A 26,013-nucleotide genomic window follows, 5' to 3' on the forward strand; every position below is an offset into this window, starting at 1 on the left:
TAATTAGAAAAAGCGAAAAATATGTGTTCAGTATTTTTGGACGATCTAACTGACGGACTAAACAGAATGTCATTTTTTTATGTAGTCGTCATCCCTATTACAGCAGTAAAAGAAGTACGAAAGTTTTCTGAGCCATTACCTCTACCATGACTTTTGTTTTTTTCAGTGCCGTTTAAGCTTTCCAGTAAGGTATTCTAAAACGTCAAAATCTTATGGTAGAGGTTCCGAAGTGTACTTACTCGTATAATCATGCCAAATAGGCATTATTATAATTATTATAATATTCCCGATGCGAGACTCTAAATTTTGCGCTAAATTCAAAAGTTAAAAGGTAAAATAACCCACTTATCAAAAAGTTTACTTCATAAATAGGAATCGGAATAGGTACCTACCTACGATAGGTACTGGCTAAAAATTATAAAAGTTGCTGAGGTAATAAAATACACAAGTCGTCATATTTGACATTGCCTAGTTTTTTTTACTATGTCACTGTATTTATTGAGAATTGTGAAATAGTTGAATCGAATTCGATTTTAGTTTTAATATCCCGTTTTCTAATTGAAAGTACTTATTTAAAAAAATCTAACTAAACTTTTAGTTTTGATGTGGAAGGCACGGGTATGGATTATTTCCTCTTATTGCTAACGCCATGTCTTGCGTGGGCGACGGTCGCGCGACCGTCGCCGTCGCGTCTCATCGCATCGTCTACTTTCCATATCGATAAGGCTTGATTTCGTATGTGTCGCATCGCCGTCGCGCGCCGACCATCGCGCGACCGTCGCCCACGCAAGCCACCGCATAACATGTACCTAGCGTATGTTTTTGGTAGGATACGATGCTTTATACATTGTTGTGTTATTTGCAGATACATCTACATTTTTTAAAGGAACATCTCCGGTTACAACTGTCTCCCACGGGTAACGGTGTTATAATATAAATATTCCTTAATTCTTTAGTTTGTATGCAACTTTTTAGGGTTCCGTAGTCAACTAGGAACCCTTATAGTTTCGCCATGTCTGTCTGTCTGTCTGTCTGTCTGTCCGTCCGTCCGTCCGTCCGTCCGTCCGCCCGTCCGTCCGCGGATAATCTCAGTAACCGTTAGCATTAGAAAGCTGAAATTTGGTACTAATATGTATATCAATCACGCAAAGTGCAAAAATAAAAAATGGAATAAAATGTTTCATTAGGGTACCCCCCCTACATGTAAAGTGGGGGCTGATATTTTTTTTTCCTTCTAACCCCAACGTGTGATATATTGTTGGATAGGTATTTAAAAATGAATAAGGGTTTACTCAGATCGTTTTTTGATAATATTAATATTTTCGGAAATAATCGCTCCTAAAGGAAAAAAGTGCGTCCCCCCCCCCTCTAACTTTTGAACCATATTATTATTATGAGCCTATTGTGTCCCACTGCTGGGCAAAGGCCTCCCCCCTCTTTTTCCATTCCTCTCGGTTTTGTGCGACAACTGACCAGTCTCTCAAAAAGGAGTCTAAGTTATCCCGCCATCGCCGACGAGGTCTGCCGGATCCTCGATTTGACTCGAGGGGCTCCCACTGCGTGGTAGTCTTGGCCCATAAGTCATCCGGCATGCGACAGACGTGGCCAGCCCAATCCCACTTTAACCATAAGTTTAAAAAATATGAAAAAAATCACAAAAGAAGAACATTATAAAGACTTTCTAGGAAAATTGTTTTGAACTTGATAGGTTCAGTAGTTTTTGAGAAAAATACAGAAAACTACGGAACCCTACACTGATCGTGGCCCGACACGCTCTTGGCCGGTTTTTTGTTGTACGGTCCAAAATTTTGCGAGTTATTATTTTTTATTTTTATAAATGGGCTTACTTTTGGCCACAGACTAGCCAAACGCATATGACGCAAAGCCCAGTTTCCGATATAGTTAAATCCGATAGTTCCTACTATAATATTACAAAGAAAGAAACTGACGAGCGCATTCGTTATGTTTGCAGGAGGGCCATGTTTGCGTCGCACGCAAACAACAGTACAGCACCACAAGCATGACTGCTTGGTGCTTGGCGCTGGCGGAGCTGGCCTCCGTGCCGCCATCGGTCTAGCGCAGGCCAAGTTCTCAGTGGCCTTGGTATCCAAGCTCTTTCCGACTAGGTCGCATACTATAGCTGCACAAGGAGGAATGAATGCAGCCATAGGTAACTCAAGTCCATGTTTTCACTTATGTGGATGCTTACCTTACTCGTAATTACCTATGATGTATCTCTCTTGATTGCCCCCATGAGCCGTGGCAAATGCCGGGATAACGCAAGGAGGATGATGATGATGTATCTCTTGATACAATCTCCAAGATAAATAGAGCTTTCATTTAATAAATAATCGGTCATACCTAATTAGAGTCTTAACATTTTTTCAGGCAGCATGCACGAAGATGACTGGCGCTGGCACTTTTATGACACAGTCAAAGGCTCTGACTGGTTAGGCGATCAGGTAAGAAGTCAATGGCATGGCTTTAGTTTAAGCGCAAACAGAATAGTTTAACATTTATAGACTTAAATACTTATACAAAAATAATATATTATAAATTGTGTTGATACCTACTTTATATTAAAGAAACCAAAAAACATAATCGTCTTTTTACATAATCATTTACCTATCAGTGTGCGTAGCCGAATGCACAAACGCTCACGAAATGCTCACGATAATATCTCTTTCGTAGCTATCTATCTCTATCGATCTATGCGTATTGGCGCGACAGAGCCAGACTACCTTTCTGCGGCGTTTCGGTGGCGTTTCGCATCGCAGAAATGCCATTCGGCTACGGGGCCAGAAAGGGTAAAAAGAAAAAACACAACACATTATACCTACCTAATATTTGTCCCTTAAACCTCATCGTAGGTAAAGATACGTTTTTGTTATAAGTACATGTAAAGGCAAGGATGTTGCCGCTATGGACTTATTACTGACTATAAAACATCAAACTAAATCAAATCTATCAATTTATTCAATATTCATGATTCAAAATCATCGTTTATAGGTAAATTCTAGCAGCCAGCCCAAGATATCAAGTTAAAATTTGTATGAAATTACTTTGCACTCTTGTGCATAAAATGTAATTTTGTTATCAATTTTCGAATAGCAAAGTAAGCCTTTACCAATTGGTGAGGTGAAAAAATATTTAAGTACTTATTTTTATTTTAAAATATTTGAAAACAGGATTCAATTCATTACCTCACTCGCGAGGCACCTTTCGCTGTGTTCGAACTGGAAAATATGGGGTTGCCCTTTTCGAGGACGAAAGAAGGGAAAATCTACCAAAGGCAATTTGGTGGTGGCACCACGCACCGCGGCAAGAAAGTGGCAAAAAGGACCTGCGCTGCAGAAGACCGGTATCATACGTTTTAAAAGTTATTTACAATATTACTTTATTATAATGCAGTGCAGTAGTGCAGTTGACACTAAATAATGTGAAAATTGCAGAGTAAAGCTCTTTGTTAGGCTGGCATTATGGCAATAGGCTACTAGACTCGTATCGAATTTAGCACATCAAGTTATTGTTTTCTGTAGTATTTGACTTAAGAAATCAATATTTATAGCTTGCGGGGATTAAAAGTGCGTGATGACTGCGTATTTTTAATTAAAGATGTGTGTATGTTTTTTTAATTATGGACTCCGAAAACGGTGTTGGCCAATGGAGTGACGTCACATAATTCAGATCAACTATGGAAATTAGAGGTAGTAATCTGATCTCCATAGAAGCAACCTCTATTGTATTAAAATTCATAGTCGTTGACGGGTGTGACAATGTGAAATATTTTTTCTAAATATACTGACGTCATGTCATAGATATTCTATAGATTAATATGGCTGATGTTGTTTTTGCCTGATCACGTAAAAGTAAACTTTAAATATTTTTTTTGCGGGTTTTTAAGTCGTAATAAAATATGGTACTATTTTTTTTCGTTTAATTAGACAGTAATTAATAATATAAGACATACTTTGAAAAAGGGTCAAGTAGCCTATTACAAATTCATGTCAGACTAATTGAAAATAAAATACTTAGGTGTTTGAAGCGACGTGTGTAGAAAATATAACTCTCATAGTACATGATAAAGTAGATTCAAAGGTACATTCTTTATGTTTTGAGATTTTCCGAAATCTTTTATTACAAAATTCTCATGTACCTAAGTCGTTCATTGCTGACAACTGTTTCGTTATTCATAAATATGTATATCATTTTATAATAATACCGCCATCTATGTAACACTTGCTCAACTAGTCATAAACTGATATAACATGCAATGCATGCCGCAATGTAGCGCCATCTCTGGGGTGGAGCGGGCCAATTTAACAAAAGTACCTTCCTGTCTTAGTTTTCATTTGTGTCAACAGTATTATGGCAGCACTGGCGTTTAGTGCGGGAGTGGCCATATTGTACGATAGTACTCTCTATTATACTATGCCAATAGATTGGGTAGGATAGGTTTCGTTAGATTACTTCAGACGCTTTTGCTATTACGAGGGCGACACTGAAAGTTTTTAGAACTGGCCACTTATAAAGATATAATTAAAAATTAAGTTAAAATAAAACTCTTTGCCAATATAATTGTGTATGCATTTCATTAATTTATCATTTATTTTACGATTTGGCGGCAAAATCAAAATTGTATGTTTTACTTCAGTATGAGAGAGAAAATTCAGAGAGAAAATTTTCGTACCATATTTTTTTAAGACTTTCGATGTCATTTAAGTCAACAAAAGGGTAATTCCATGTAACAGAGTAATGTAAGTGACCAATTATTTCCATGTTTTTTTATTCATGGTGCTAATTTAAATATCAATATATCTAAGGATTAAAAGTAGGCTTATCTAGAGATAAATTAAGACTTCAATTTGCATCATAAATAAAAAAACATGCAATGAAGTGGTCACTTACATTACAGTTACGTGGAATTGCCCAAAAGAGTTATAATCGATTTCGTTCGGCCTTTCACAATGAAGCCCCATCTCGTGGCACTGTTTACAACTGGTTACACGTCAAAATTAAATGTGGTCACACTCATTTCACCGATGCGCAGCGTGAGGGACGGCCTTTTACGGCGATTACTGAAGGTAACATCAGTATTGTGCGGCGTATGATAGAGACTGACAAAAGAGTGACCTACCAGCATATTCCGACAACCTTAGGCATCAGTATGAGTCAAGTGCACAAAATCCTCCATGGACATTTAGTAGTCCGGAGGCTTTGTGCGTTGGATACCTCATAATTTGACAGAGACCCAACAACTACTCCTAAAGACGAGTGGGCAAAGTGCTTTTCTCAGTGGTTCCATCACTGAGAGAAATTTGCATTGTGAATTTAACAAGTTCGACTTGTTGCGGTTTATCCGGTTGAATCAGCCAAACGTATGTTTAAAACAATGTGTCAGGTTGTTTTTATAAAATCGACTTGTTGATTCAAATATATTGCCGATTCAAATGACAAGTAACTTGTTGTTTGAACCAAAGAGCACGTAGGCGCTATTTCAACCAAAAAACTTGTTGAACGAACATGAAAACTGGTTGTATTTTCTCTCAGTGATCGGATGGAGCGCTGTATTGATGTGAAGGAACACTATTTTAAAAATATATAATAATTAGTTTTATTATATCTTTTTAAAATAGTGTTCCTTCCCTTGCTAGTTTACTTAGTTTTTAGTTTTACATTTTCTAAGAACTTTCAGTTTGGCCTTCGTAGTAGTCTTACGCCGTGTTTTGCGTGGGCGACGGTCGCCGTCGCGTCTCATACTTCCATATCGATAAGGTTTGATTTCGTATGCGTCGCATCGCCGTCGCGCGACCATCGCGCGACCGTCGCCCACGCAAGCCACGGCGTTACTCGATCTTACAAATGCCGTTTGGCTATAGGTATTGCGCATATTTTGTACCAGGACGGGCCACGCGCTTCTCCACACGTTATATGGCTACAGCACGCAGTTCAGCAACATCAATCTGTTCTCGGAGTTTTTCGTGCTGGACTTGCTGTTCCAGGACGGCGCTGTTGTGGGCGCCGTTGCCATAGACATGGACGATTCCAGTATACACAGGTATCTTGCTGACAAAGACTTGTTTTTTGTGAAGCTTAGCACCTCTTGTGCATGATAACTAGAGTAGTGAAAGAGAGACGGTCTATCTGTGAAGGGCATCCATTAAAACACTTTAAATTGGATTATTTAAACTGTTTTTTTATTCCATGGTGGCTAAATTACAACAACTACTCCAAATCGCTGCTTTTTTTGGAATGCCCCGTCAAGTGTTCATTCTTCTTGACACTTGACGTTTAATCTATTATTCTTAATTCAAATCGGGGACTAAGTACTGCAAGTCACCGAACATCAAATGATGTAAAAGGTTTCATTCCGTATATGAAACCTCTTACAGTAGACACAGACACATTGGGACGCCTGACATTGTAGGTAATATTAACCGTGAAAGTGTTATAATTATAAGAAATGCAATGTAAGCAGACATTGGACAAAAAATATTTCGTTAGAAGTTGAGTATGCGAATCCCGTCTTCCTCTTTAGTGCATGGGGGGATATTTTGTATCAAGACGGTAGCACCATGTTGCATCGTGTGCCGGTCTGGCGATGGCCAATGTCTTGATTATTTTGAGGAAAGTACTGATTGAGTTAGATAGAGACAGTTAGAATTGTATTTATGATGATAATAGAAAATAGGCCAACCTACCTCTATAAATATTAGATCACCTAGTGACGTATTTAATTTTTTACAAATACTTTCTTATGCTCACTCAATCCTCACACTTTTGAAAAGCCGAATTTTGATGAAAAACATAAGATTTAGACCGCTATTATATGTGTATAGTTTAGTAAAAGTGAAATGGGAATTTGTAAAATACAAAACGAACCACTAACGTGGCAGGTTTTTTTATAATAAATTTTTGTAAGTGCTCACTCAGTCCACACGTTTTGAGAAAGTTAAAAACGTAAATATCTTACGATTTGTAGCACCTAAGACACTCGAAAGTACTTCAACATTTAGTAAAAATTTTTACTAAATATCCACCATCTAATATTTTATATTCGTTGTCTGGTTTTAAAGATATTCAGACATAACTTTTCTCATACAAATGTATCAAGTAGGGTGACCACACTATGTCGGCTCCTGATTTTCCCCACCTTCCCATTGTCATATTGAGATTGGGGAGTTTCGTTCAATTTTGATAATAGTTTATATTAAACTAATACCATATTCATTCTCCATCTGCAAACTGTTTTTAGGTTATGTTCTTGGCCTAGTGATTAGTGATGACGTGTATTGTGTAATTTTTATCGACGTCAGGATAATAACCATATCGACATTCATGCATTAAAAAGGACATGAATGATAATTGGTAAGAAACAAAGAATATAATACTTCACTAGTAAGAAACCAGAACCTGGTAATCTAATCGTGCTAACAGATGAGCGTACCGGATTTGTAAGTGGGAGCGAGAAAATAATAACTATTTCTCGCTCCCATTTACAAGCTAGCAAGTTTGCAGATGGAGAATGAATATGGTATTAGTTTAACATAAACTATTATCAAAATTGAACGAAACTCCCCAATCTCAATATGACAATGGGAAGGTGGGGAAAATCAGGAGCCGACATAGTGTGGTCACCCTACTTGATACATTTGTATGAGAAAAGTTATGTCTGAATATCTTTAAAACCAGACAACGAATATAAAATATTAGATGGTGGATATTTAGTAAAATTTTTTACTAAATGTTGAAGTACTTTCGAGTGTCTTAGGTGCTACAAATCGTAAGATATTTACGTTTTTAACTTTCTCAAAACGTGTGGACTGAGTGAGCACTTACAAAAATTTATTATAAAAAAACCTGCCACGTTAGTGGTTCGTTTTGTATTTTACAAATTCCCATTTCACTTTTACTAAACTATACACATATAATAGCGGTCTAAATCTTATGTTTTTCATCAAAATTCGGCTTTTCAAAAGTGTGAGGATTGAGTGAGCATAAGAAAGTATTTGTAAAAAATTAAATACGTCACTAGGTGATCTAATATTTATAGAGGTAGGTTGGCCTATTTTTTACTAAATGTTAGTATATAAATATTATATGTTAAATTAATATATTCACTGTTTTCGTTGGTAGTTTGTGAGAACTGAGTGAGCACATGTTAATGGCTGTATCTTTTGATTTTAATAGGTTATTAATTTATTCACTACTTGATCGTCTGTCGTTATTTTGTAGGCATTTCTGTGTTAAAGGAATCAAGTTAGTTACAACGGCAAGATTCGTGTGACTGTATGTTACGTGTATTTCTGACAATCAGACTTCAAACTTCAAACTATCTTTATTCGTGTAATTGATTTATCGTATGGCATATATACACTCAACGTCACTAGATTATAATTATAAAATGGAGACTTAAATTAAATTAAATTTTTGCCGTTGCCAGGTACGCTACTGTCTAGGGCTTCCAATACCGGGATCCCGGTATCTCGGGATCCCGGGATCCCGCCTTTTTTTGGGCATATTTCAATACCGGTATTTAATTTAGCAATACCGGGATCCCGGTATTTTTAGAAACTAACAAATTATGCCAAATACAGAGAAGCAACACGTCAAACGTAGTTGCAACAGGCCACAGATCCTCTGTAAACAAATCGCCTTGATGCATCTATATCATAGATATAACTTTTCAAAAAATTGGTTAATGCATACGAACTAACGTATACCGTAGCTACTCTGGCTCAAAACTTTGCCGTAACATTCCCTATAGTAACGAAATTGGGAACTCACTACTCAACTATCAAAATGAAGAAAATTACTTTTCTTATCCGTAAATTAAGTGTTCCTATTCTGCGAAGTAATCTTTTTGATTTTGATTATCATGGATTTCCGCAAAGTAATGTGTGATTCCATAGATTATTTCTTAATGTGATTTTTAATAATCTATTTCGGACAATTTAGCTTTCTTGGCTAATTGTTCAATGATTTGGCGGATTTATTTTATTAGTGTTTTAGCGCCTCTAGCGCTACGAAAAACAAAAATACCACTAAATTGTACCACAGATATTGATTACAATGTGTTTCCAAAAAAAATCATCTATGTTCTAATTTCAAAAGTCAATGATGAAACTATAGAGTGTGTGTAATCGAAAAATGCTCTTAATGCTTGTTATTTGATCACTAAATTGTACCACAGATATTGATTACAATGTGTTTCCAAAAAAAATTATCTATGTTCTTGTTCTAATTTCAAAAGTCAATGATGAAACTATAGAGTGTGTGTAATCGAAAAATGCTCTTAATGCTTGTTATTTGATCACTTTGTGATATTATAGGTAAATCTACAGTACAATTACATCATTAACACTGACTATAAAATGTAACACAGCATGAATGAGACACAGCTTCCTAGTATCACAGGCATACTAAAGAAGAGGCGACTGAGGTGGCTCGGGCATGTGTATCGAATGGAGCGGACTCGTTTGCCACGTTAAATCCTGCTGGGAGAGGTTGCAGATGCAAAGAGACCGGTCGGACGGCCAATGCTGCGCTTTAAAGATTGCGTGAAGCGTGTTATGGTCACATTTGATATTCCATGCAACCAGTGGCAACGACTGGCCGAAGACCGACCCACGTGGCGCCGTGTTGTCCATGACGGTCAATCCAAGCACGCCAATGCCTGGTTCTCCTCCTTGAATGATAAACGCATGAGGCGTCACGAGCAGGCCTCTAACCCTCGCCCATCTGGGGGAGCGTACACCTGCCGTGTGTGCGCACGAGGGATCCTCTCTCGAATTGGGCTATAGAGCCACGAACGTAAGTGTCGCAAGGATGCTGCTTGAATCGTCTATGGACTGTTATTATTAAAAATAAAAGGTTCTATTCCGCACGAGCTTAAAGAGATCGACTTGGCAGAAAACATGGTTTGCCATACCGCGTCTTCTTGCAAAATGTCCGATCTGGCGGCGATATCTAACTTACAGAATCACCTGAGTAGAGATCTGGCGCTCTTTCCCGCTTGCTTTTATACTGCGTCCTCAGTCCCACTCATAACAAAAATAAAGAGCACAGGGCGTAGCCCTTTGAACTATGTATACTTAAAAACAATAAAAGTTGAACCGACTTGGCCACATAAGTTTGCGAACCGTTTTGGGTTGAAATTTTTAAGTTGGAAATGTAATCGATTTGACCTATTTGTAAGTCGGATTGGCAAGATTCCGCTGTAGTATACACGCATGAAAAGTAACAAACGAAATTTTGAATAAAATTTGTTATTTTAAGCAAATTACTTGGTTTTTATATTTTTCCGATTTCAATACCGGGATCCCGGGATCCCGGTATTGAAATCGCCAACTGAATACCCCGGTATTTGGAACAAGTACTGTCCGACAAGGTTTTAAAGTCGTCGATGTGACCTGTGTATTTAGTTAGGGGGCATTCCAGAATGATGTGGTTGATAGTGTTCATTCATGTAATTAGGCCTAATTACAAGCTCTTATGAATAGTCTATTACATATATTATAATCTTATCAACGTTACTCATTCACGTATTATTGTATTTATGTAGAGTTGTGTCTGCTCGTTCACTAAAAAGATCGCTTCCAACTAGTACGATCTCGAAAGTGTACTAGTTCGTTCTTTCAGGACATTTAGTACAATAGTACACCGAGAGAGCGAGACAAATTGTGCATATGGCGTACCTACAGTAACGCTCGCTCGTACTAGCCGAGAGCTGATCGGCCGTTTTCGCGCGCTCTCGGTCCGGTCAGTAGTTCGGTTGCGGTCGGATCATACGGATCGCTTTGCTGTCATTGTCACTCCTGGGTGGCTAGCCGAATGGCACAATCGCTCACGAAACGCTCACGAAACGAAGCGCTAGTAGATATCTATCTTATGGTTTATGATGGTAGTTCTATCGCGTATATTTGTCGCGACAGAGCCAGCGGCGTGTCGATCAGATTAAAAGATGAATACTCTAGATGAGTTTAAAAAAATAAAAATCAGTTGGGGTGTCTGAGGTTTTGAGTGATACTGGAAACACCGTGTATAAGTAGTTCGGTTGCGGTCGGATCATACGGATCGCTTTGCTGTCATTGTCACTCCTGGCCCCGTAGCCGAATGGCATTTCTCCGACGCCAAACGAAAACGAAACGCCGCGAAAGTTAGTCTGGCTCTGTCGCGCCAATACGCAAGAGCGATAGAGATAGATAGCTACTAGCGTTTCGTTTCGTGAGCGTTTGTGCCATTCGGCTACGCACCCTGGGCTCTTCGCTCCCATTCTGTTGCGCGTGTGTGAGTGTACTAAATGTACTAGAGAGCAGAATCATTTGGGAGTAGTTCGGTCTAGTACAGTGTAGAGAATCGTGTCTATTGTACTATTAGTACATGTACTAACACAGGCCTATATTGATGTATGTGCAGGTTTCAGGCAAAGAACACGGTGATAGCGACAGGCGGGTACCCGCGCATGTTCTTCTCGTGCACAGCCGCGCACACCTGCACGGGCGACGGCTGCGCCTGGGCCACGCGCCTCGGCCTGCCGCTACAGGACATGGAGTTCATACAGTTCCATCCCACTGGTATCAGATAGATAGAATACTCTTTATTGGCACAATTCAGCAAAAGATACAGCGGAGACAAAACAACGCGGTCTTATTGCTAAAGAGCAATCTCTTCCAGACAATATTTGGTATACTTACATATAGCGACACTGCTGCGACAGGCGTCTAGCCGTTCATGTTCTTCTCACTGGTCACGGCTGCGCTGGGTCACGCGCCTCGGCCTGCCGCTGCAGGTCATGGAATTCATACAGTTCCATCCAATTTACATACATATAACAACAGGCAGGGACTTAACACGAGTACGGTCGTTCTCACTACAGCAAGTGTCGATTTAATTTTGGTATACTTAATACTCCTTTTGCTTCTTCCAGCCAATGTTGGTGGTATCAGAGTCATATACTTAATCTAAATGTACAATAACTGGTATAACACCTGAAGGTGATTCCAGGACAAACACAAATACAGTGTATTTCAACTTAACACAGTCTTATTTAGCATGTTTATGAATTCAGGTATGTATGGATCGGGATGTCTCATGACCGAAGGTTCTCGTGGCGAAGGTGGTTACCTTGTGAACAGCGAAGGGGTTCGTTTTATGGAAAAATATGCCCCAAATGCCAAAGATCTGGCCAGTAGGGATGTCGTATCCAGGTCCATGGCTACGGAAATACGCGAAGGTACTTGTTTCTCACTGGCTACTAATACTCGTATTGTTATTTATACATGTGATACAAAAGCGTTATTTAAAGAATAATCAAAACGATGTACATTTTATCATCGAATTATAGGAGACAAACGAGGCAATCCGTCGCCTCGTTTCTCTCCTATAATTATCATAAAAAAATTTAATGTTTAATCCTACCGACTGCGTCAATTAAGTGTTGTCAACAATTGTCAATGGAGCAACTAAATCACCTGAGCTGATTATAACCTGCTTTAATATTTTCTTCGTGCTGTTTCAACCTATTCTACATGTATTTACTGAGTGACAGAATTTTCTTTTTTATAAGATTCTCTAAAATTCTAAACCAATAAAAGCCCCTTTGATACAAATATGTTGGAGAGTAAAAGTCATAATATGTATGAAATTGCTCGCAGGTCGTGGAGTAGGCCCGAAGAAAGATCATATCTTCCTGCAGCTCCACCATCTCGGGGCAGAGACTATCAAGAAGCGGCTGCCAGGCATCGCGGAGACAGCCAAGACCTTCACCGGTGCCGATGTGTACACGCAGCCGGTGCCCGTGTTACCCACTGTGCACTACACCATGGGAGGAATACCCATCAATTACAAAGGAGAGGTGACTGGTCAATCCAAATAATGTAAAGCCTGACCAGAAATATATGACTTCGCCATTATCACAGTATAATAAAGAGTACTATCGTACAGTATGGCCACTCCCGCTCCCCGCTGAAAGTGCCGCCCACCCCCTCTCGGTTACCTCACAGTTACTGCCTGTCAAAAACACAATAACAGTCGACCTGTCATATTTCACTCATACACTGAGAGAAATTTGCATTGTGAATTTAACAAGTTCGACTTGTTGCGGTTTATCCGTTTGAATCAGCCAAACGTATGTTTAAAACAATATGTGTCAGGTTGTTTTTATAAAATCGACTTGTTGATTCAAATATATTGCCAATTCAAATGACAAGTAGCTTGTTGTTTGAGCCAAAGAGCACGTAGGCGCTATTTTAACCAAAAAATATGTTGAACGAACATGAAAACTGGTTGTATTTTCTCTCAGGGTACAAGCATAGTACGCGTTCACCTACACGAGCTTAGACTGTGTGCTAGGAACGCGCCTCTTTCATATATAAGATCGCCAGTGTCCGAGGTGTGCCATTATGCACCATGTTCCGTAATTTATTTAGAACTATTTTCTTAATACCATACTGAACTGTCACTGCATGTACAACAGAATAACAGCGCCCTCCTGACAATAGTCATATTATTCATATTTTTCTAGTCAGGCTTTAGATACGGGGACGGTAGATAAAGGTTTGAATAAATAAATAAACATTGGGGGACACCTTACACAGATCAACCTAGCCCCAAACTATTATAAGCAAAGCTTGGACTATGGGTGTTAGGCGACGATACATACTTATATGCAGATATAAATACATACTTATACACCGTGTTTCACTTAACACTAAAAACCTGAAAACCGTTTGTTCAGATCGATATTTTTGTTTAAATTAGTATTATTCGTTATTTTTTATGTGCCTATTCTATTGTATTCGGAATACAACATTGTGTATATCGCATTGCTAGAGGTTGTTTACCTTTTTCAGTATTTAGGGGTATTAATACTGGCTGGTTACTTGGACGATTATTTTTTCCGCTACGAGTTTGACGCTGTTTGTCAGTTTAATCTTAATGTCTATCATAAGTCATAACAAATTGAACTCGTACCTAATTACAACCTTGTCATTTTGAATATTGGGTTTAAATTTGCTTACTGCGATTACCTGCCCAATTTGAAGTTTACTGTGACAAAGCTTTAAAGTGTTTTACAGTGACATCTTAGCTGTCTATTGGTAAACCTTATGTCGTTGCAGTAACGTACACAAATAAATAGTTTTATGGTTTATGGTGGTAGTTAGCAATTATTTTATTGAGTGTAGAGCTAAAAGTCAAGTAGAGCTGTACAGAAAATTAAAAATTCAATTAAAAAAAAAGTAACCATCAGATTAAAAGATGAATCCTCTATAGTCCCATTACGAATTGAACGGAATAAACGTAAACAAACTGCTGTCACTGTCAAAGTAACACGTGCAGCTCAAGTCAGGGGTTCTCAAAGTAAGGGCCGAGAGAAAATCAAATTACTTTTAACCAGTTATTAACGATCACTCTATTACATACTTAAAAATCGTGAAGCGATCGAACACAATGACTGTTATATTATGTTATGATCCCATGCAAGTCAATATAGAAATCGGTCCAAAATAGACGATGTCCTGTCATATCAGATACTCACAAAATCAATAATTTAATTTATAACCACCTTATTACCACCATCGCATTTGAAGAAGACGGTTTTAATTAGTAATTAAAAATCACTGCCACCTAGTCTCAAAAGTTGCTAAAAAATAATGTTTAGCGGCCCGCTACTTGGTCGCCCAGGTACATTTCCACAGTAATACCAGTGCAATATACAGACTACCCGACAAAAACGGCTTTTTAATTTTGACGACCGGTCTGGCGCAGTCGGTAGTGACCCTGCCTGCTGCGCCGCGGTTCCGGGTTCGAATCCCGGTAAGGGTATTTATTTGTGTGATGAGCACAGATATTTGTTCCTGAGTCATGGATGTTTTCTATGTATGTAAGTATTTATATATTATATATATCGTTGTCTGAGTACCCACAACACAAGCCTTCTTGAGCTTACCGTGGGCCTCAGTCAATTTGTGTAAGAATGTCCTATAATATTTATTTATTTATTATTATTATTTATTTAATAAATATAACAAAACGTTTAGTGTTTCAATTTATTTTCGTTTAAAAAGAGTCATTATTTGTAATGGAATATGTAAAGATTTTTATTAAACCTGTAAAATATCGGCGATTTTAATACCTCGAATGGTGCAAATTTTTTATAGCACCGGCCACACTTTTGTTTACAATAATTCCGGCTAATTAAAAATAGGAGTATAGATGAGTTTAAAAAAATAAAAATCAGTTGGGGTGTCTGAGGTTTTGAGTGATACCGGAAACACGTTGTATACATAGAAATCAGGAACAAATATCTGTGTTCATTACACAAATAAATTCCCTTACCGGGATTTGAACCCAGAACCGCGGCTTAGCGGGCAGGGGCACTACCGAATACGCCAGAACGGTCGTCATATTTGTAAGTTTAAATAAATAAACTCTAATTTCCTAATAATCAATGAATTCAGGCATTATTTTGCGTATATCCATGGTAATCAAAATGTAAAAGATGTTTTTACTAGTTTTTTTATTTCCAATTTTCTATACAATCAGGTGATCGACCACAAGAATGGGTCTGACATTATAGTGCCGGGTCTGCACGGCGCCGGCGAGGCCATCAGCAACTGCCATGGAGCCAACCGGCTCGGGGCAAACTCCATTCTTGACGTCGTAGTGTTCGGCCGGGCTATAGGAAACAACATTGCGAAAATTGCCGCGCCTGGAGACAAGCAGCCAGACTTAAAGGACGTGAGTTTATAAAGTTACTGTTTTTATTAAGTAGACAAAAGATTTAATATTACAATATATTATAATATATTTTCGTTTTCAGAACTTGTTTGAGGCTACCTTAGATAACTATGACGCCATCAGGTCGGCAGCCGGCACTTTGGGGCCGCATGAACTGAGAGCAAAAATGAGACATACTATGCAGCATAAATGCGGCGTATTCCGCACCCAAACATTATTGGATGAAGGTATTTGACATGATGATTTTTAAAAGTTATATATATTGTCTAAAATCCACAATTTAGAAGTCTTTATATAAATAATCATTTATGAAATAAAACTATGAAAACGGATTAAATCGCGTATAATGAATTTACCCCCCCCCCCCCCCCCCGTGTGGTGACGGGTTAAGAATTTCACCACCCCCTTTCTTCCCGTGGGTGTCGTAGAAGGCGACTATGGGATATGGGTTAAATTGTGGCGTAGGCGAGAGGCTGGCAACCTGTCACTGCAATGTCACAGTTTCGTTTTCTTTCAACCCCTTATTTGCCAAGAGTGGCACTGAAGCTTTAGTGGTTTCGTGTGTTCTGCCTGCCCCTTTATGGGATACAGGCGTGATTGTATGTATGTATGTATGTAATGAATTTACAATTCATCCCGACGTTTCGAACACTTTACAGCGTTCGTGGTCAACGAGTGACTGGGTAGTTTGATCCTCAAGGCCGTTTATTCAGTTCAATTAAATATATTGCATATTTAGACGACCGGTCTGGCCTAGCGGGTAGTGACCCTGCCTGCTAAGCCGCGGTCCCGGGTTCGAATCCCGGTAAAGGGCATTTATTTGTGTGATGAGCACAGATATTTGTTCCTGAGTCATGGATGTTTTCTATGTATATAAGTATTTGTATATTATATATATCGTTGTCTGAGTACCCACAACACAAGCCTTCTTGAGCTTACCGTGGGGCTCAGTCAATCTGTGTAAGAATGTCCTATAATATTTATTATTTATTTATTATTTATTATATTAATCTTCTAGATCAGAATTTTATAGAAATAATCTTTACTGTTGTATGTACCTTAACACTGGTCCGTAAATTGCAGCTCACAAAGAGATCCAGGAATGGTACAACGCATTCTCCAGCGTATACGTAAGGGACAAAGGCTGCAACTGGAATAGCGATGTGATAGAAACTCTGGAACTGCAGAACATGTTGCAACTAGCAGTTCAGGTCGGACCCGCCTGCAGTGAATATACCTAGTTCATATATTATAATTATATTATTATACATACATAAACAAACACACCTATATACACAAAATGGATAGGCAGAGCACACGAAACTGCGCAAATTTCAGTCAAGAAAACAAATATTTTCTGTTATAATATTGATATCGATGTCTAATCTATTATAGTTAGTCCAACACGCACTTTGTCGAACTTTTGGTGATTAATTAATGATTAATATGGTCTTGCAAATTGTTCGGAATACGGTTACCGGCAGGTGGTGGCTGCGGCCCGGAACCGGGTTGAGAGCCGCGGGGCGCACTTCCGAGACGACTTTCCCAAGAGGCTTGACGAGCTCGACTACAGCAAGGACACTAAGGACCAGGTACGCTCTTCACACTTGATGTATCTACCGTGAAACGTGGATCAAGTTTCTAAGGCCGATAGTCCATTATCATATGTTTATCATAGAAATATGATCATAGGTCTGTATGTCTCCCTTTTTGTCCAACGTGAAGACTAAAAGGACGGTATGTTACCTATGATCATATTTCTATGATAAACACAATATGATAGTGGACTATCGGCCTAAGAATCTCCCTGTATTCCACCGACTGTCGCACGCGTTTTGAACTATTTATTATTGCTAACTTAATGGAAGGGACGTATATACACTCCGTGCATATCTGTGGTCCCGGAGAGTTTATTTGATAGATGAAGTAAATAGTTACTTAATATGAAGTAGGTAAGTTTATTATGACCATAAAAATGTAATAATAAATGTCATATACAAAGAAAAAGTGACTAAGGCCTCCAAGTGTTCCGAGCTGGAATCGAACCAGCGTACTCCGTTAACCGGACGGATGGTCATATACGAAAATTTCGACCCTTGCTTTTGTGATCCGATAACCGAGTGGTTTTACAGGCATCCGTCCGGTTAACGGAGTAAGTACCTACGCTGGTTCGATTCCTGCTCGGAACACTTGATCACTTTTTCTTTGTATATACTTTGTACATAATTATGTAACTCCGTATTATACGGAAATAGACAGATAAAGTCTAAGAAAAAAACGTACCTCAGTACCATACAGAAAAAGGTACGGTGGCCTAGATGGTATTACACCTTTGAGGTACGCTCAGCTAGATGGCGCTAATATTAATATTTGACATTTTAACACATATCAAGCTAACAATATGGGCCAAATTGTCAAAACTGAGGTTCAAAAGTTTTAAGCTTGTGTCGAGAGATGGCAGACTATGCACTGTGTGATTACCAGAGATCGGATTTTTGTGCGTCATCTCATACTAAAAGTCATTAAAATGACGTAAGTCACTAAGAATGTCGCAAATTCGTCCGATCTCTGGTGATTACACATTTTACTTTGACAGTAACTTTCTATAATACTCGATCCTCTTTGCTATGTTCTAACGTACTACAAATGACAACCCAAACAAAGTGTATGCGCCGGCCGGCAGCGCGAGGCGCATCCGTGTCATAGAATACGACTTGACCAATGACTGCCTAGACGCGATACTTTTAGTGTAGACCTTTGTTTTATACTTTTTGTAAAATACTAAGTAGTATACTTTTAGCACTATCATACATTGTCTTTGTTATGTTCAAGTTCTACTGAGTTAGGGCTGCCATCCGTCCGGGTTTCCCCGGATTTGTCCTAGTTTGGAGGCCGTCCGGGGCACGTCCGGGCGGGGAGCCAAGAAGTGTCCGGGGAAAACCCGGACACTTTTCACGTAAGGAATTGAATTTATTTATCAGCGAATTTAAGTTGACTGATTAACTAATATCTGTTTACATAATGAAAAACCTGCCAAGTGCGACTCGGACTCACCCACCAAGGGTTCCCTATTCTTACAAACTTTCAATGGTTAAAAAAAACTCAGTTCATATATGTAACTCTAATGACTTGGCTAGAAGTATAGGTACTAATGAGCATTATTGTGTATAGTATAGTGCCGTCTTTCGGTGAAGTCTCTAACTAATTTGCGTAACCTGTATTATATTATGATGGTTTTTCAGGGATAATTCTTTATAATGAAAACCAATTTCGACAGTTTTTACTTTATTTGAAAGATAATGTTTTAGGTAAAAATCTCGTATAATTTAAAAATATGATTTAAAATATAATATGTAGGTGGTAAAATTAAAAGTTAAAATTGAAAAGTTTTTTGTCAATCAAAAATACAGTTTCCAAGATACACACTCGATTAATTTTTCCTGTACTATTTAGCATAAAGCCAATGTACAATTTTTCGTTAGTTAACTTCGGAGATATGGGGGGCGGGGGAAGAACGGGTTTTTTTTAACATTTTCCTTCAAAATTATTTCTTTTTTCTTCAACAAAAAAATTATAAGAAATAGTTTTGATAATTATGTGCAATTTGAGGTCTTTCTAACCATACCCCATTTGACCTCTAAGAAAAATTGTTTTGTTATTGTTATTGTTTATTTGATTGCAAATAGGCATTTTCGCGAAATGAGATTCAAAAACTTTTTTTGTAAAATAGGTAAATTTAATGTTTTTCCTACTCAGAATCACTAGCCCTTTCAGTCCTACTAGGTAAAAAAGCGTCCTAAATTTTTCCACTTCGTTACCATTTTTCGAACACTGTACAGCGGTTACAAAGTGGAAAGTATGCAAAATAATAGAAATTTTTGTGACCACTTTTTTGTTTTTTGTCCTAGATCGAGGCCTTGTGATTCTGAGTAGGAAAAACATAAAATTTACCTACCTTAATTTTTTTTTTGTTTCTTCTCGCGAAAAATGCCCAAATTACACATTGTGGGAAATGAAAAAAAAAAATTGATAAAAATTTAAGGTTATGTTTTTAAAAAATAAATTCTGACTCGTCCGGGGAAAAATTGCGATTTACGCCAAATGTCCGGGTTTTTTTGTATTTTTGTCCGGGTTTGGCGAAATTCGAGATGGCAGCCCTATACTGAGTGAAGTAAATAGTTATTTGTTTTACAAAGGGGCAAAGTTGTTGTTTAACCGCACGTGCCAATATTGATACCCGAGCAAGCGAAAGATTCCAATATTGAATCGCGAGCGTAGCGAGTGGTTCAAAAAGTGGAATCTTGACGGCCTAGCCACGACAATGGTCTAAGGCGTCTTGCGGCAGCGGCAAGCGGTAAGTCACAAAAACAAAAACGCAGCGCGCGCGAGGCATGCCACGACCTTGCCGCTGTTCGAAATCGCGCGCGGGTTTTTACGGGCCTACCCGCGGGAGCGGTGCGCGGGGCGGCGCGCGACTCGAACAACTGTAGCGCGCCGCGCCCGCACCGCCACGACATTACAGCGGCGCGACCGGCCTAGGCGGCTAGATGGGGCTAGCGATTCCGCGCGAAACAAAATATTTTGTTTTTATTATGAGCGTCTTGAACCCGAAACCTTTATTTAATGAAAATTGAATTGTACTTTCGCGTATGTAGTATGTAATAATGTTTTCAAACATATTTTTGTATAGTATTTATTCGTATTTACTGTTAATTTTTTTCTAAGTGTTTATTTATATTAAGTATAATTTAACTAGCCATAAAATAAATTACATGTACTTAGTCATCACACATATTCTCTTGTACAAGACGTAATTGACTAATTAAAGCATTCTATGCACTTTAGAGTCATATTCGACAGTAAAAAACATGTTTTTAAATATGAAAACGTTCTGGCCGCTCCTAGGCCCTGCCGCCGCTTCTAAAAGTACGTGGCATGGCTAGCGCCCGCGCGCGTTTCCCGCGCAGCCCAGCCGCCCCGCTCGCCGCCTTAGACCATTGTCGTGGCTAGGCCGTGAGCGTTGCGAGGGTTTCAAGGCATGAAGGTTAAACAAACTTTGCCACCGAGTGAAACACAAAATTTTTCACCACACCAACACGAACAAAATACTGACTATAAAACATCAAACTAAATCAAATCCAGCAATCTATTCAATATTTATGATTCAAAATAATTATTTGTACGTAGGTAAATTCTACCAGCCAGCTCAAGGCATCATGTTAAAATTTGTATGAAATTACTTTGCACTCTTGTGGATCTATCCGTCTTCGAATAGCAAAATTGATTTTTACCAGTTGGTGTGGTTGAAAAATCATAATTATTGTATGAAACTGTCGATTAAAACTCGTATTAGAAGTGTAATATTGATAACTATAACGTGAAATAAACATTTCTCTTTTAGGTATTGAAACCAGAATATACTTATAATCACAATTATTATACTTTATTACCTACATGGCATGTAGTAGTAGTAGTAGTAATCACTTTATTGTGTACAACAGTTTATATACAATTTGTAGGAATAGAGATACAAAGGCGAGCTTATCCCTATAAGGGATCTCTTCCAGCTAACCTTGGAGAAGATGAGAGGATCGTTCCAGTACGTAAGATAGACAAACTTACAGGAGTACAATAAAGGTCAAAAGTAATCCAAAATATTGCTAACAATTATATAAACTACATAAATACAAAATGACACTATTAAATAAATTACATACTAGAGTACATAAATAAAATACAAAATAAGTACCTAACCAATATATAAATATATCAATACATACATAATATATATATAAAATTCCCAACCATTATCATACTTGTTCAGAAAGCCAAAGTTTCTTCAGATTCACCTTGAGTGATGTCACAGACTGAGACCGTTTGAGCGACAGAGGCACCTCATTCCACAATTTCACAGCGCGCACCGTGAATGATTTTGCGTACGTACGTGTATTATTCATAGGAATAGCAAGCGTGAGATTCGCACTTGAACGTAAACGGTGTTCACTGCCCTCAGCCAGATACTTAAATCTCTCGGTAAGGTAAGAAGGAGAACAGGGGTTATAAAGTACGTTGTAAAGTAAGGACAGAACACGCACATCTCTACGTCGGCGGATCGGCAACCACCCGAGCTGGGAGCGAAAATCAGAAATGTGGTCATATTTGCGGAGGCCAAATATGTACCGGATGCAAACATTCTGTAATCGCTCGAGCTTGTCCAGCAATTCCTCGTTGAGATCAACTAATGCAACGTCACCGTAGTCAAGAAGGGGTAGCAAGAGAGATCGTGCAAGAGTCAACTTGGTATGGAAAGGGAGGAAATTGTCTGCGCGATTAATCTATGATTTCGTTCGACAAAATGGCGGCGATAGCTTCGCGTTTGTGGAGCGCGTCCCTTCATTAAAATGATTACTTAAATGAAGTTATAACTTATAACTAACCGATGAGATGTGACACCGTCACTTTTATTCGATGTTCTCGTATGGCATAAACAGCTTGTTGCACAGGAACGGCCTAGCCACGACAATGGTCTAAGGCGGCGAGCGGGGCGGCTGGGCTGCGCGGGAAACGCGCGCGGGCGCTAGCCATGCCACGTACTTTTAGAAGCGGCGGCAGGGCCTAGGAGCGGCCAGAACGTTTTCATATTTAAAAACATGTTTTTTACTGTCGAATATGACTCTAAAGTGCATAGAATGCTTTAATTAGTCAATTACGTCTTGTACAAGAGAATATGTGTGATGACTAAGTACATGTAATTTATTTTATGGCTAGTTAAATTATACTTAATATAAATAAACACTTAGAAAAAAATTAACAGTAAATACGAATAAATACTATACAAAAATATGTTTGAAAACATTATTACATACTACATACGCGAAAGTACAATTCAATTTTCATTAAATAAAGGTTTCGGGTTCAAGACGCTCATAATAAAAACAAAATATTTTGTTTCGCGCGGAATCGCTAGCCCCATCTAGCCGCCTAGGCCGGTCGCGCCGCTGTAATGTCGTGGCGGTGCGGGCGCGGCGCGCTACAGTTGTTCGAGTCGCGCGCCGCCCCGCGCACCGCTCCCGCGGGTAGGCCCGTAAAAACCCGCGCGCGATTTCGAACAGCGGCAAGGTCGTGGCATGCCTCGCGCGCGCTGCGTTTTTGTTTTTGTGACTTACCGCTTGCCGCTGCCGCAAGACGCCTTAGACCATTGTCGTGGCTAGGCCGGAAGGCATTTTTTCATTTTATTTGTGTGCAGGCAGAAACGCGCAGAGACTGACTGAGGCAACATAAGTCCATGGACTTATGTTCGTGGCGCAAACTTTTTGTTCGCAGCATCCTCTATAGTACATTATACCTCAATGGATTGATCTAAGATTATTCTGACCAATTTTTCATCCTGTTTTTTTTTTCAACCAACTTAGGATATAGTGCCGTGCTAATAATCGATTGAAAGAGTATTATGTGTATCCATATCATTCTCAAACATTAATAAAACATTATACAACAATATTGGTGACAGAGGGCACAGCACAAGGCTCCGTGCTCGGCCCACTCCACTACTTAGCTTATGTTGATAGTATGAATAACTGTGTCAAAAAATGTTCCGTTTACCAGTTCGCGGATGATACCTGTCTCATTGCCGCCGATAAAAATGTAACTGTGGCGGAGAAGAAACTGCAATTTGATTTTGATAACGTCTGTAAGTGGTCCCACGATGCAGGGCTAGTCCTAAATGCAGATAAAACCAAACTGCTTCATATACACTCAAGTCAATCAAGATCGGTAAGAGTAGTCAGGATCATAGGGCACGACCACCAGTGTCTACACATGCTACCGAATATTGAGCAAAATTGCAAGTGTATGCCGCTGGAACAAGTTAGTAAACACAAATATTTAGGTGTTATAATTGACAACCGCTTCAACTGGAGAGACCAAATCGACTCAGTGTGTACTAGGTTACGAGCAATAATGGCAAAAATATATATTCTACGAAATAGGATCCCATATCATATTAGACTCGATGTTTATAATGCACTTGTGGATAGCGTCATTTCTTATGGATTAAGTAGTTATGGTCGCACTTTTAAATCATACCTAGACAAAATATATAGGCTACAAGTCAGGCTCTTAAAGATAATAGTACCTCATAAAATAAAAGAAGAGGTTGTATGTGATAGTGACCTATTTAAATTTTGTAAGGTCCTTCCGATTCACACTAAATTTAAATATCGCATGTTAAAGGATCAATACTTCAGAAATGAAATTAAACATTTAATCTCCCATCTCCCATCCAATAAATACACGGCAAGTAACAAACCAAATGCTTCGGAAACCACAATTTAATAATTTTTATGGCAGGAGAACGTCAGATTATATTATACCAGATTTAATTAATAAGTTACCTAAACAGTGTAGAGATAAGTTAACACCAACTAATATAGCAAATATACTTAAAAAAGAAATGCTTAACCAATTAAATAATTTTAACTGATAAAAAATAGTTCATTTGTAATAAATGGAGCAGCCTGTATCACGTACCTATGGCTGACCGGTTCTTGTTTTGCTCGGCCGGCCGGTGTCATACTGATAACGTGACGCGCTCAGTATTAAGTATGTTATTTAGGATGTAAGACTATTGTAAGTATTTATCTGTAGTGCACTTATATAGTTTCTTTTTTTTTTTACCTTGCGGAATGGAGTATCGAGACAAACCTTGCTGGTTTAGCGATACTTTTTAAAAAAATATTATGTAATTTGTGGTGTTTAAGTAAAATAAATAAAAAAATAAATAATTTCAGCCACTACAACTTCATTTTCCAGACAAAGAAGCCTATAGAAGAACATTGGCGAAAACATACGTTCACACATGTGGACCTGTGTTCGGGTACTGTGAAAATCTCTTATCGGCCTGTCATCGACAAGCCGATGAACGACGAAGTGGAGTGGATACCGCCAGTGCCGCGCGTCTATTGAATATGCTGACCGTGACAGTGTTCGTCGTAGGTAATTGTCATATTCGTCGTCAACTGTTTGTTCTGGGTAACGGCCTTGCTGATTAAGATTTCCAATGTTTCACGATTGTATGTAATTCGTAAAACGTAATGTTCCCACGACGCTTTTACTTAGTTCGAATAAAAAGTAAATGGATAAATTTACTTTGAATTATTAATTAAACTAGCTTAAAAGTTATTTTTGTTGTTTTTGTACTGGGTACAAACGAAATTTCCAAATTACATGACTAACTAGGACGTGGTAGGTAACTTTCCAATTTTTGATAAGTTTAATGTCAGTAAAATTTAAACTTTTCATTACAATGACCATTTCCTATGGATTGTGAGGTTTCTGCATAACTACTCCATTGTAGACTTACGCCGTGGCTTGCGTGGGCGACGGTCGCGCGATGGTCGCGCGACGGCGATGCGACGCATACGAAATCAAACCTTATCGATATGGAAGTATGAGACGCGAGGGCGACCGCAAGACACGACGTTAGTGATTACCGAAATGGCGTGGTGTACCGTCTCGTATGGGTTGCGAGTAACAGACAGCACAAGGGCCGAGGGGCGGCGTGCGCGGCCGCGCCCTGGCCAGGTGTTGCGTCGAATCAATCTGCTGAGGCGCCTGTCAATTAATCAAATTGATGCTTTGTTCTAGACGGGTGTTCGACAAAGCAATTTGTTCAAATTAGAGCTCCTTGTGGATAATATTGTATGCGAGTCCGTAGGAAGTGACGATTGCTCAAAATAGTGTGTATCTTAGATACACACGCCACTTTCACTCTATATTGTATATTGAAATTGTGTGATATTTGGTTTGAACTCATAGGTACAAAGTTTAGCGATAGACTCGCACGATGCTCTGACATATTTTAGTTTTTAGGTACCTCATGACAAAATTTCAACCATTACTTCTTAGCAGTGACTGTTCATGTTCTGCTTGCAGAAATCCTGAAACCGTACAATAGGACTTCCGACAGGACTCTTTATGTCTTACGCCTATTTGACCAAGTAACACTTTCCGCGGTAGTCTCTCGGGGTCCATGAGGATATACGTGGCCGAACCAACGAAGTCACCTACTTTAACATAGCAGATAACCTGCTAAACAATGCGACTTTGAAAGTATGTACTACCTCTTTACTCACTTTAGTTATGTCGCCATGTAACATCAAGTCATCATGTGGAAAGCGTTCAGCTTGCGTTCCTGTGGTAGGTGTGGAACCGCCAAGGAGTGGAATGCCCTGCCTGAGTCTGTGTTTCCACATGAGTACAATCCAAGTCTCT

General features: G+C 38.9%; 1 protein-coding gene across 2 annotated transcripts; it reads left to right on the top strand.

Moving 5' to 3' along the window:
- The first annotated feature begins 521 nt into the window (after window positions 1-521).
- LOC125240679 (succinate dehydrogenase [ubiquinone] flavoprotein subunit, mitochondrial-like) lies at window positions 522-24,868 on the top strand. Of its 2 annotated transcripts, XM_048148687.1 has the most exons (14): window positions 522-618; window positions 866-917; window positions 1,973-2,170; window positions 2,389-2,462; window positions 3,189-3,361; window positions 5,903-6,058; window positions 11,419-11,576; window positions 12,071-12,235; window positions 12,657-12,856; window positions 15,547-15,741; window positions 15,824-15,968; window positions 16,825-16,952; window positions 17,226-17,333; window positions 24,553-24,868. In XM_048148687.1, exons 1-14 carry the CDS (start codon window positions 604-606, stop codon window positions 24,703-24,705), a joined length of 1,920 nt encoding a protein of 639 aa, XP_048004644.1. In that variant the 5' UTR covers window positions 522-603; the 3' UTR covers window positions 24,706-24,868. The 2 variants fall into 2 exon arrangements, with proteins under 2 accessions (XP_048004644.1, XP_048004645.1); XM_048148688.1 differs by lacking the exon at window positions 1,973-2,170.
- The last annotated feature ends 1,145 nt before the right edge of the window (window positions 24,869-26,013 follow it).

The sequence above is a fragment of the Leguminivora glycinivorella genome, chromosome Z (genome assembly GCF_023078275.1).
Source record: "Leguminivora glycinivorella isolate SPB_JAAS2020 chromosome Z, LegGlyc_1.1, whole genome shotgun sequence".
NCBI classification, from domain to species: domain Eukaryota; kingdom Metazoa; phylum Arthropoda; class Insecta; order Lepidoptera; family Tortricidae; genus Leguminivora; species Leguminivora glycinivorella.